Raw genomic sequence first — 12,367 nt, 5'->3', positions numbered from 1 at the left:
GGTGGGTAATGATGGGGATGGCAGAGGCTGCCTTCATTTCTGCCCTGCCTCTTATGTTTTCCTCTATAGAGCTAATCTAGAAAGACTAAAGCTTGGGGTAAGGGAAAGTATTCCCTAAACATACTGACACATGTCCTTACCAGTTACGAGTCACTGTTGTGTGCCGCTCCCTGCTGTGGGCACACCTTTTGGAGGTAGGTATACTTACCCTTGTTTTTCAGATGGGAATGCTGAGGCACAGAGAGGTCCAGTGACTTACCAAGATCACACAGTAAAGGGGTGTTTGAATCAAGCTTACTGTCTATTTTTTCTCCTGTATTCCTAAAGTTCCCTTTCGAGTATGCCGTACTGCTTCTGTTCCTGATCTGAAACTGGGTGCTGGGTCAGACAGAACTCACTACTCAGACCCCATGTGAAAAGTCACGGCGTGTGCTTGGTGGGATGGGGGTGGGTTTCCAGCGATTCCCTTTGGCTAAGGCAAGGGGCTTCCTTGGGTGTGTCCGTCCTGCGCTGTGGGATATGGCTGTGTGTTCATTTCTCTGCCTTTCCTGTGTGTGCAGTGCACTCTCAAGTGCAGTGTGCCTGTTCCCAAACCAGACGCCATCTCTCTCTCTCTTGTAGGCACGGTGCTGTTGTGCCAGGCAAACCAGGAGGGATCTTCCATGTACACTGCCCCCAGTTCACTTGTATATACTTCCGCAAGTAAGCCCACTGTCCTGGCTCTCTTTTTGTTTTGTGACATAAATCCGAGTCCAATCACCTTCCCTGCCATGTAAGTCCCCCTGTCCCCCATCCCTTGTGCTCTCTGCAAGGTAAACTTGATCTTCATCAGCATGTCTGTTTCCCCATTGCCTTAGCATCCGAACCCTCTGGCCATCGCCATCCACATGCCAGTCCTCACTTCCCAGGTGTCCCAGCCATTTGCATTACACCTGCCAGGCTTGGGGCCAATGGATGGGACGTGGGTTGGGAAGAGGGTTCTGGCAGTTCCACCAAATGGTGCCCTAGCCTAGCAAAAGAGGCTGAATCAGTCCTTGTGAGCATGGCAGCCTCACTGTGGGAAGTGGGACCAGCTTGTGGGTGCCTTGTTTTCAGAGTTGTTCTGTCCTTTGCTATGTAATACCAATGAGGAGGAGGAGAGAGAAACAAGGGTTCTCCCCACTTAACTGGGGGAAAGCAATATAAATTTGCTTTTGGGAACTGTAAGTGTATTTTAATTATATGTGTATGTAAGTATAGCTGTCAAGTGCTACAGGGAGGAGACCAGAAAGAAGCCCGGAGGACAATTCACTGTGTTGCTATGAAAGAACCAAAATTCCTTTCCTTGGGATGGATGGGCTGGGTGCAGAGTGCCACACCCTTATCCCACCCACCCCATCTCTGGAGCAGGCTGAGAATGACAGCAGCACTGATACCCTATGCTTTAGAGACAGGCCGACAGGAATGAGGAGAGCAGGAGTTCCGGGCTCATGATGACCAAGGGGATGAGAGACAGAGTTGAACCCCCACTGCCGTGAGACAGGGGTCGCCCTCCTCAATGTGCGAGACTGAGACAAACCAGAGCTGTCACAGGAAACCCAGAGTATGATAACGAGGACAACCGTGAGGTGGGCAGAGTCTTTAGTAAGTGGAGACAGGCTATTATTTCTCCCAGCTAGCTTATCTTCAGTGGCAACTTGGGCATTAATTAAATGGAAGGTATTTGTTTTCTGTGCCCTGAAAAGTCAGACTCTAACCATACTGGTTAGAAGTGGTTCTTTCTAAGTTTATGAGAATTGTCCCACATGGGTGATTGTGCATGTGTATGTGCACCTGTCTCCTAGGGGTGTAATGCTACTACATGTTTGCTTACCCAGCCTCATTTATTCCTCTCAACACCTGCAACAGGTAGGTCTTGCAATGCTTGCTTTTCAGATGAAGATATGGAGTAATTCACTCAAGTCACACAGCCTGTTTCTGTTGAACCTTTGGTTGTCTTTCTCGATGTATTTGACTCTAAATCTCTTCATCGTTTCATTTATCTCCCTACACTTTTTTCTCAGTAAATGTTTTCTGAAAGAGAGTTGATGCACAGGGTTGAGTCCTGGGGGATTATTTTATTTTCTCCCTAGCACCATTGTCCTGTAGCACCATCTGGAAAGAAGTCTTCTGTATCTGTGTTCACACGATCCTGGTAGAACTCACAGGCACTGGCTTATTTTAGTTAATGTTATAGTAACTAGCCACCTGGGGTGAGTGGATACTATATTGACAGTATGATGTTGCATGGTCATATGACATATTCATATTTGTTTTCTTTACAGAAGTAAATAAAAAAACTCCAATAAGTTTTAAAAAACTTACTTCTTTACAGAGGTAAATAAAAAAAACTCCAATAAGTATTAATTTGAATATATATAGCTATTCTAAAGTGAATTGAGTAAAATGTTTTATATAACAAACATGGAAATGTTTCACAAATTTTCTGTAATAAGTGGAGCACAGAGAGGAAATAAAACAATGTAACATGAGAGTTGGCACATTAAAGCCACAGACAAAACCTAGTTCACACCCTATTTTCCAATGCTCTTGAGCTCTGAATGCTTTTTAAAATTTCTAAGTATTTTAAAACCAAAATGAGTGTCATGGTGGTGCATACCTGTAATCCTAGCACTTGGGAGGCTGAGGCAGGAGCATCGCTGTGAGTTCAAGACCAGCCTGGGCTACAAAGTAAGTTCAAGGCCAGCCTGATCTGCATAGTGAAACCCTATCTCAAAAAGGCAAAACAAAAACAAAAACAAAAAAAAGAAAAGAAGAATGTTATACAGAGACATAGATAGCCAACAAAGTACAAAACATTAACAAAATATCTTTTCCCAAAAAAGAACACCTATCTCTGATTGATAGGGTAAATTTTATTATTAAAAACATAAATTTGCCACATTACTTTATCATATGTAATTGTACTTTTTTCTGAGTTTAAAAAATGTTTAATGATCACTGAAACCATGTATCCAACATCCTTCATTTTTAAATTACATCATCAGTCGAATCACCTGCATACTTTTCATCTTATTTTCACATATGCTATATTGGGTATATTCTAATCTATTTATTCCCATTGTTGAATTCTGAGATTCACTGAATTATTTTTTACAAAAATATTACAACCAGTGCCCTTTTATATAGTAGTTTTAAAGAAAATTGCTAGTTCTGCAATCCTATTTTTAAAAATACAATGTAGTTTCTTGTAATAAGGATCTCCACAGGCCCCTCCTTATGCAGTGGTATTCAGAAAGCCCAGTAGTATCCTGTAATAGTGAGCATCTCTAATACCTTTCCACCACACAGAGAGCAGCAGGGCCCAGGGACATTTTTCACTCTGAGGCAGTGTGGTGGTGCTGCTGCATGGAAAATTCTCCACCATCCGTAAGTTTCACCACAGAGGCTTCCTTTCTTGAACTTTGTGGCTTTCTGACCCAAGCTATTTGCCAGTAGCTAGAACCTTTGCAAGATGTACTTTGCAAGATTAAGATGCACCGTCCTGCACAAAGCCACATCCCACTCGCAGCAGTTCACCCAACACAGAAAGGGTCATTTTTGCAGGTACCCATGTGCACACACTACAAAGGTACACAGTGTTACCCAGAATCCCCCTCTGAGTCTGACGTATGCAGGACTGAGAGCCACACACCTTGTCTTTGAGATATGTTGAATACCCTTCTTCTCTATGAATCTAACCATCTTCCCAAAAGTGGAGGGTGTTTTACTTTCCAGAAAACTTTGAGGATGCTCTTGTGTTTTTTTTTTTTACCTTAAAAATTCATGTGTTTACCATTACTAACAGTTGCGCTCCTGACAATAAAAGGTGTAAGTGACATTTTTGTAAACGTGTGTACTAACTTCCAAGATTACTCATGAGTTTTGGTTTTCGTCCCTCCTCCCTGCAAAACAAAACAAAACAAAACAAAACAAAAAATTCCTTAACTGGCCTTGGATGTTTTATAATTAAATTGTTCTTCTTCCTAGCCAAATAGCTAATCATCTGTAAATAACATCTTTAAATGCAGTAGGGGAGATGGTTTTTTCAGGAACCCTGCTGAACTAGTCTGTAATGAAAATAATTCCTACTAAAATTTCTGCTTTTTTACATGAATTCCCTCTTAAGTGAATTTCCCTAATATGGCTCAGGGCACATGAAAGCATTAATACAGCGCTCACAAGTGTGTTCCGTAGATTCTCCCATTTGACCCCTCTTTGCTTCTTTTTCCCCAAACCTTATGCTGGTCTGAAACCTTAGCTCAAGTTGTCAGGAGACATGTGCACCCTCTAGCATGCCCTGATAAATCAGTGTCATCAAGAAAACCATCAATCTAAATGAAGTTGGAGCACAACCCCAGGAAATCAGGCAAGACCACTTTGTACCAAATGCAAAATGTTTATTATTAGTATTATTAAGCAGGCTCTGGGCACCAAACAACATAATCTCTTCCCAGATGGATTTAGTCAGTGACAGAACTGGTGGCTTGCTAATTGACCACCTCCCTCCTAGGGCTGTGAATGGTCAGCTTTTCTTTTCCAAGGCAAAGGCATTAGCTGAAATATTGCCCACACTTTTTGAATACGGCACATGCTTAACATCAACGTCAGCTTCAGCAGAACTTGAAAGGTAAGGTGTAGATTACCCACTTCCAAGTTAAAGCATGATTTCCACTTTTACTATTTGAGGTGTCAAGAAGTGGATCATTGTGTCCATCAATGGCAAGTTCCACTTCTGCCTTGGGTTAGTAAACTGAGCTATCACTGATCATTTCTGCATATGATGGAAATGTTTCCAGAAGTAGCTAACTGTTATCTACTTTATTTTGCTCTCTTGCAATTTTATAAATAGGTTATAAATTAGAAAAGTGACAGGTGCTCATGGTAACCAGTGAAGCATGCAAATAAACATGCACAATTATAATAAGATAGCAATAATATGTACCCTTGAAATAATCCATGTGGACTTCCAGTATCTTTTCACATTTTATCCACATTAAAATGGAAAGGACACACCTGCAGCTGGGGAGGGGGGCTGTTAGTATTTTGATTTTATGTGTACATCACACAGTTTGGTCATGCTCAGTTTCTCTTACTATTGTTGTGACCATTTCCCATGAAGCTTTTTTGATGTTTCCATTTTGTTTCATAGAGCGGATGGCCAACCCTTCTCTCAGAGTTGCCCAAGTTACTTTTCCTCGCACACTTTATAAAGGCTGTAAGAGACGTGTTTACAAACACTCCTACGGACCAGAGCTCCCAACATCCTCTTCCACAATTGCACGTTTCTGCTCTCTTTAACTTTGCAAATTAGATGCATGACAAATACAATCTCCATTTATCATTTGCATTTGTCTAGCTCCTACTTAAAAACATTTTTTTCATACAGTGAGCTGTCATCTGAACTTTACCTCTTGTGAGTTGCCACTACTCTTCCTTTTGCCTCTCTTCTGAGAAGTTTTTTTGTTTTATTATACAACAGGTAAAATAACTTGTGAGGAGTATACATATTGAAAACACATTTCCTTATTGGTCATCTGCCCTTGCTCATATTCCATTATACGTGTTTCATCATACACAAAAACAGATCTAACTTTGCTCTTGTTGTCAGGGAATTGCTGCCAGCCGCACATTTTGTTCAGCATGACGTGCAAGCCATCCTGACAAGTATCATAGACTGGAGGCCTAAACAAGACATTTATTTTCCTACTGTTCTGGAGGCCGGATGGCCAAGATCAGGATTGCAGTCTGGGCTCCTGTGAGGTTTCTCTTCATGGCCTGCAGATGGCCAGCAGGGACACAGGGAGACAGAAAGGGGTCCTGTCTAGTGTTAGGACACTAATTAGGACACTAATTCCATCATGAGCACCCTCCACTTATGACCAAGGCTAAACCTAATCACCTCTCCAAATACTGTACCATCTCCAAATACCATCACTTTGCAGATTAGGAATTCAAAATTCCAATTTTGTGTGAGGGGAGACAATTCAGTATACAACAAGCACCTTGATACTGGAGTACCACTTTTATCTGTGCAGTGCTAAAGAAACATTTTCCAGCAGAAATTTCTCTGTAGTTCCATCTGTGTATCAATGTACATAAGTGCATTGTTACAGTTGCATAGAATCCACAACTGAATGCTAGATCTGTGTGGGGACAAAAAGGTAAAAGATAAATGTTAATTTCCCCTGAAGTGTGTACCCTTCACCCAATAGCCTGAAAAATCAGAGTAAAGGCAAATACTTTAAAATCTGAATGTTATCAAAGTGCAAAATAATCTCCTCATTTATTCACTTCAGCGAATCTCAAGGGCAAGTGGTAGTAGCACAGTTTTAATTGATATATTGATTGCAGATTTTATGGAAGTAGTTGTGTGGAATTCATAAAACAATGATTTAAGTGGCAGAAACACACATAAATCAAGCCTGCACTGTTCTACTTTAAGGTAATTGATAGAAGTTCCATTGGCTTGTGTAATTAAAGTGAGGACCTAGATTAATTCACAGCTTCCTCTTTTTGCTGCCTCATACAGAAAATTGCACGAAACTGAGTTCAGTTCATGGAAAATGTGCTCACAGGTCATTGTCTGAGTGACATTGGTTTAAAGAACTCCTTCTTCCACCCTCCCTTGCTGGTAGCTCACAGCTTCCTTGCTGTCCCCAAGTTGGGGACACTGTAGCTATGTTCTTTCTTGAGATGGTGTCAGGTAACAGGCAATTCATGCTGAGGTCTCAGAATTGCAAAAGTATGACTTACCAGGGACACTATGGAGTTGGACCTCAACTGGACGCTCTGCTACTGTCCATACTGCCACTTAAGTTTATCTTGGGAGGTGAATTAAATAGAACTGCTTTCAGCATTACTGAGCACTCTAGACAGAGTGCTCATTTCTTTCACTGAACCCTCAGATCAAGAGATTCTGAGGTACTATCACAGCATATGCCCAATTTAATGCCCAAAGGCTATCTCATGTGGAGAGAGTTGTCTACCTACCACCACCAAAGGTGACCCTGAGAATCCCTTCTTTGTCTGTCACAGAAGCATCATCTTGTTGCTCCACTCCATTTTCCTAGCTTCTGCCATGGTCTTGCACATCTCTGATTTATTACCAGATTATATTTAAGAGGATTTTACCAGCTCTTCTGTTAGCTCGATGATTTTACCCATATGCCAGGTTTTGGGACGGGTTCTTTTGTGATTTCTGTCCCTCCCACCATCACTCCAGCCCTTTCATCAACATCTGGTTAGATTTGTAGAATCATAATCACGGACCACTTTGTTGTTGTTGCTTGTCTTTGTTGGTTGTTTTGGGGGAGAAAACACATGAGTTGACGAGCCTCCATTCTTGAAAGGAAAGGATCTGTAAAGAAGCCACTTTTTATGCAGCTACTGTATAAAAAGAGATTGGTTATCAATCTCAATGCAGAACCGTGGCTTTGGTCTTTTTTCAGACGGGGGTCTGGCTTTGGCAAAAGGCTGCCAGTTGCAGAGACTACCACCCTGTGGTATGGCCCCAAACATCTTATTTGTCTTGATATTTCTTTCACAGAAACACATATGACAGATAAGGAGTCACTAGAGGATGTGTTTGCTTTGTGTCAGACAGATATTAAAACAATAAACTATGTTGCCCTGGGATTCCAGTGCACATACAGCCAGAGAACAAGGCCGAGATGAGATGTTTCTGAAAAGCAGCGAGGCAGTTGTTCTGGGGGAATTCCCTGGAAACACCAAGCCCTGTGATAGCATTGACAGAAAGTATTTTTTAGTGCTCACGTTCTCTTAAGAGGATCAACTGGCTGTTGCAGCTTCCACATTTAACTCCTTGACAGAGCCCACCCTCTTCCAGCTTGACAGTGGTGAGAGAGAAATCCTTCCACAGTTTGAGAAGCTTATGTTGAGAGTTTATTTTTGAAGCACTCATCTGCACTTCATTGGCTTCCCCAACCTGCTGTGAAGTTAAAAAAAAAAAACTCTACATTCAGAGTACTGAACAGGAAAGTTACAAGGGTCAAATATCAGATTCTGCTTGATCCCTGGAATATCAGGGAGGGCAGCCTGTGCAAAAGCACAGGTGTATGTGTGTCGAGCAGACTTGGCTTTCTCAACTGAGCCAAGCCTCTTGGGGTCTGCAGAGCTGGGAAAGTGCAGCTGAGAAGAGGAAGAAGAACATCTGATGGCACTAGAATAATTCAGGCACTGTACTGGAGTAGGAGTTCTGGGGCTTCCTGCATAGAAATGTGTCCACCTACAAAGTGGCCTGTTTCTCCTCTTGCTTCATTTCTCTTCAAAAACAAATTTCCTCACTTAGTGCAGATCTGCATAGAAGGAAGCTGAGCTTGCCTCTCATAGAAGGACAAAAGAGCCTGGGCTAGTTCATTTAAACCTGGTACTTCAAATACTTGCTTCACTATGAATGTCAAGAACACCATTTTCTTAAAACGTGTTTCCATTTATCTGAAAGAACTATCATACCCCATACAATTTATTCCTACTGAAGAACTTGGGAATTGTAAAGAAAATGCAGTTTCAGGACCAAACACGCTGCATATATTAGAGCTATCTCATTGTGTCTTGTTTGCATGCAGTGTGGGCTCTTGCCACCTAATTGCTTTTCCTGTGTAAGCAAACAAGCAAACATATGAGAACCACCTCTGCATGTACAACAGGCGGCAGATTCCCATTGTCCTCACTCTTAGTAATTGGTAGAAATGTCTAGGGAGCGTTCCCAAAAGATGATCAGCTTTCATTAACCAATCCCAGTCCCCATCTTTGATTTCACAAAGGTCTTTTGGTAATGTGATGCCGTTTAGTTAAAAGAGCTGGATTCCAACACAGTGAGTAGTAAAATATAATAGCTAGTGGTGTGGCCATGTCCAGGTGTCTGCAGTGTCAGCTGTCGTATGTCTGTACTTTCCTGTAGGCATCAAATAGGATCAACGTGTCAAGAGCATTCAGGCTGTTCAAGGCTTAAGAGCTCCTCAAATAAAGAGCTACTCTGCCCCCTTTGTCCCTTAGAAGCTATCTTCCATAGTATTCTGAAAGTTCACTAAAGAACCGAGTTTGGAAGGTTTGTATTAATCCAGTAACTTGACCAGTGGATCATTTCCTAAAGGTCCTCCTTCAGTCTGTTTTACAGTAGGACTTCAGGAGTTGTAGCTCATCTATCAAGCAGGTGATCACTAGGTCCAGATGGCACCTGTCCTATAGGTTGGCTTTGAGTGTTGATCAAAGGATTAAGGCTCTGGTCTTAAAATCTAAATGTGGATGCTCAAAATCAGATGGCCTCAACACCAACAAACCACCTACCCTAGGTGATGGCTTGAAACTTAATGAACAATGCATTTACATCGTGTACCCATCCCCCAATCCCATTCCCCCGATCCAGAGTCACTGCCAAGCCCTCTGCGGGCCTCAGGATCAGAAGCTGCAGCAGCCAGCCCAAGAGAGCCATGGGTAATCTAGCCCGGCATAAGGAAGCTAATTTATCTCACTTGCCCTGTTTCCTACCTGGAGAGGCAATTCACTAAGCTTGCTGTTTGTGCCAGCTGTTAGATAGATCATGAATGACTTAACAATTGAACCATTACTGTGTATATGCACTCGATAAAGTAATTATTTATGTAAATTATTTGGTTTCTTTTTTCCATGCCTGCCTAGGGGGAAAAGAAACTAAGTTGACATTGGTACAGATTTTGTCAAACTAATAGATGATGGCAAATTGCTTTGTCCAAATTAAAATAGATTTCAGCATCGCGGGGCTTTGTCTATCTTCAGTGCTCCTTTAGACAACAGAAAGCATCTTTGTAAACGCCTTCTACAGCCCTGCCAAGTGAGACAATCCAAGATTGAGATTCATTCTCGTTTTGCTGAATGAAACGTTATAAATATCTTGCCTGGGGGCTATTGTCAATACCTGTGAGTAGACAAATCACAAATACCTCTTTTGCAGAGTCAAAGCATATGACTTGCACAGTCAGCAGCGATGTCATTCACTACCTGTCTGTTGGATTAATCTAACCATTTGTAATGTGTGAGAGGAGAGACAATAGCTAAGTTCCAGAGGTAAGAAGGAACAGTGTGGCAGTGAGTTAAAACCAAGACTGCCACTCTTGCTCAATGTCACACGGACCTCGAATGCTCCAGAATATTCCTGTGCACAAGTGATGTGTGTGGGATTTTTGTTGCTTCTTAAATTTATTTTTTAAGTTAAAAACTCTTTCTACTTTGTGAATACCCAGGGAAAATCCCACTGTGTTAATGCATTGTAGTTTCCTATATATATTTTTTTCACTAACTCCTTTCTTTTATGTCCAATGAAGAGGTTTGTTTCAAACCAAGTTGTGACTAAAATGATACTTAACATATTCAGAGTTCAATTACATATAGAAAAAAGCACAGTGCCCCAAAATCTTATGGAAATTTCTCATTCACATTTGCTTTCTAAAACTTTGAGATAAGTTTCTCATTCTAGTTTTGCAAATTCAAAATCTGTAATGAAATTTAGTTATAAGGATGTCACCGCAATCACGTTTGACTGTAACTTTCACTAGTACCATGCCAGTGTAACCCCAGTCACTGTTGGTAGTGAAGTCTGTGTTCCCCACCTTTTTGAACTGTGTGAGACACCTCTGGCTTGCATGCATCCAGATATACAGATAACCCCCTTGAGGGGGAAGTTCGCCCTTGGACTCTTATCAGTAACATAAATCAGTGGTGATCTCTATGGCCTGGATCCAATTAACAGAAAGGAGTAGGGCTTTGCCAGGTGTCTTGAAAATCTCAGAACATACATATATAACAAAGAAATGTTCAATCTCCACTCCCTCCACCACCAACTCCCAGCAGCACTTACCCACTGCCCCCAACCAAGAGCATATTGAGATCTCTGTGGTGCTTGTCACCAGAATCCCCTGCCAATGAATCAAGTCCATGAGGGATTAGGGCTGGCTCTCTGGAATACATTATGTGCATGGGAGATATAATGCATATAGCAGCTTGGACGGGCAATAGCAGGGATACTGGACTGAGGGACTCCAAGGAGATGGAGAGAGGGGAATTAAAAGCTTCTCCCAGGGGCTACTGGGCAGGCCTTTGTGTTGGCTAATGGACAAGACTATAGCCTCCAGTTCAGGCTTCCTGGATTCCAATCATTTCCTGAGTATCTGAGGTATTCTATGCTTCCATTTGCTCCTAGAAGGGTGAAAATAGTGGTACTCCTGGTTCATATGGTTTGTTTTGAGTAGTAGGTTAATCTGTACATCTGGCAATTAGCAAGTGTTAATAAATAAATGCTAGCTGTTATCATGCCGTTGAATCTCTTCCATCTGATAGTGGAGTCTTAGAGGCTGGAATTTTGCCAGTTGCTTTGATCACTCCCACTTATCACTGCCTTGGGCTTGGATAGTTGAAGTCCAGGATCCCCTGTTACAAACATCATCAGCAATCCATAGTTTTTCTTAGAACATACAACCTTCACAGGCAGTACTTGGGCACCTCTTGTAAGTGCAAAGGCTGCTGTCCTCTTTCATCTGTAACTGAGCCACTATGGAAATCTGAGTTTATTTGACAATGAAATCAGTCATATTTCAATAATGACCAAATGCCAGGTAATCTTGCAGATGCTAGAGACACAGTAGTGTCCAAAATGTAGTCCTCAGGGCATGATGACAGAGAGCTATATAATGCAGTGGCAGTCAAGCAAGGGGATGAGAGAGTAAGTGAAGGAAGGAAGCAACAACAGGGCGCTGTGAAAGGGATGGTTGTGAGGATCAGGAGCTATGCAGTAAGATTGAAAACTAAAGCCCCAGGAGGAGGTGATGTTGGAACCAAGGTCTGTATCAGGAACCTTTTAGAGATTAGATCCAGGGGAAAATAAAACCTACCAGAGCACCTGACTGAGATGGAGCAGGCTAGAGAAAAATGAGACCTCTTATCCTCTTACAGATTTCTCCTCAAAGTCTAGCTGACAAAAGTTTTAGATCAATAAATTCTGTTTGGCAAGCAGGCCAGTGCAATGTCACCACCACACAGCCCCCTCCTTCAAAAATGTACGTTTCTCTCCAAGTTTAAGTTCTTGCCAGCACATCCTAATCAGACCTGTAACAGCCTAGAAACTTCTGGCTAATTTGGATTTGACTAAAACTTTTGTACCATGACGCTATGTAAAGAGATTCAATTATGGTGCGCAGTGTTTTGTGAGTAACTACCGCCCATAAAAAGTTAATTAATCAGGGCTGTGTCAATTTCCTCGTGCCATGTCAATTTGCTGCAAGGTAATTAATCACTAATCACCCACCAAGCAGCAGGCCGAGGGACAATCCACGAGCCATTTATTGTCTTTCCCCCA

At 41.9% G+C, this 12,367-nt stretch overlaps 1 protein-coding gene across 17 annotated transcripts in view; it reads left to right on the top strand.

Annotated features, from left to right (window-relative positions):
* The window catches only part of Rbfox1 (RNA binding protein, fox-1 homolog (C. elegans) 1), a 349,342-nt gene that overhangs the window by 275,250 nt on the left and 61,725 nt on the right, over positions 1-12,367 (top strand). For all 17 annotated transcript variants that reach the window (XR_001235411.1, XM_013517919.1, XM_005391230.2 and 14 more), the window contains one exon: positions 622-702. Coding sequence is in view for 16 of the 17 variants with exons in the window: in XM_013517919.1 (XP_013373373.1) it covers positions 622-702 (81 nt within the window). In the remaining variant the exon portion in view is untranslated. The remainder of the gene's footprint in view (positions 1-621; positions 703-12,367) is intronic.

This window comes from Chinchilla lanigera, unplaced genomic scaffold, assembly GCF_000276665.1.
Source record: "Chinchilla lanigera isolate Chin_1 unplaced genomic scaffold, ChiLan1.0 scaffold00041, whole genome shotgun sequence".
In the NCBI taxonomy this organism is placed as follows: Eukaryota; Metazoa; Chordata; class Mammalia; order Rodentia; family Chinchillidae; genus Chinchilla; species Chinchilla lanigera.
The sequence above is the reverse complement of the archived record's forward strand: the minus strand, read 5'-3'. Positions and strand labels throughout refer to the sequence as shown.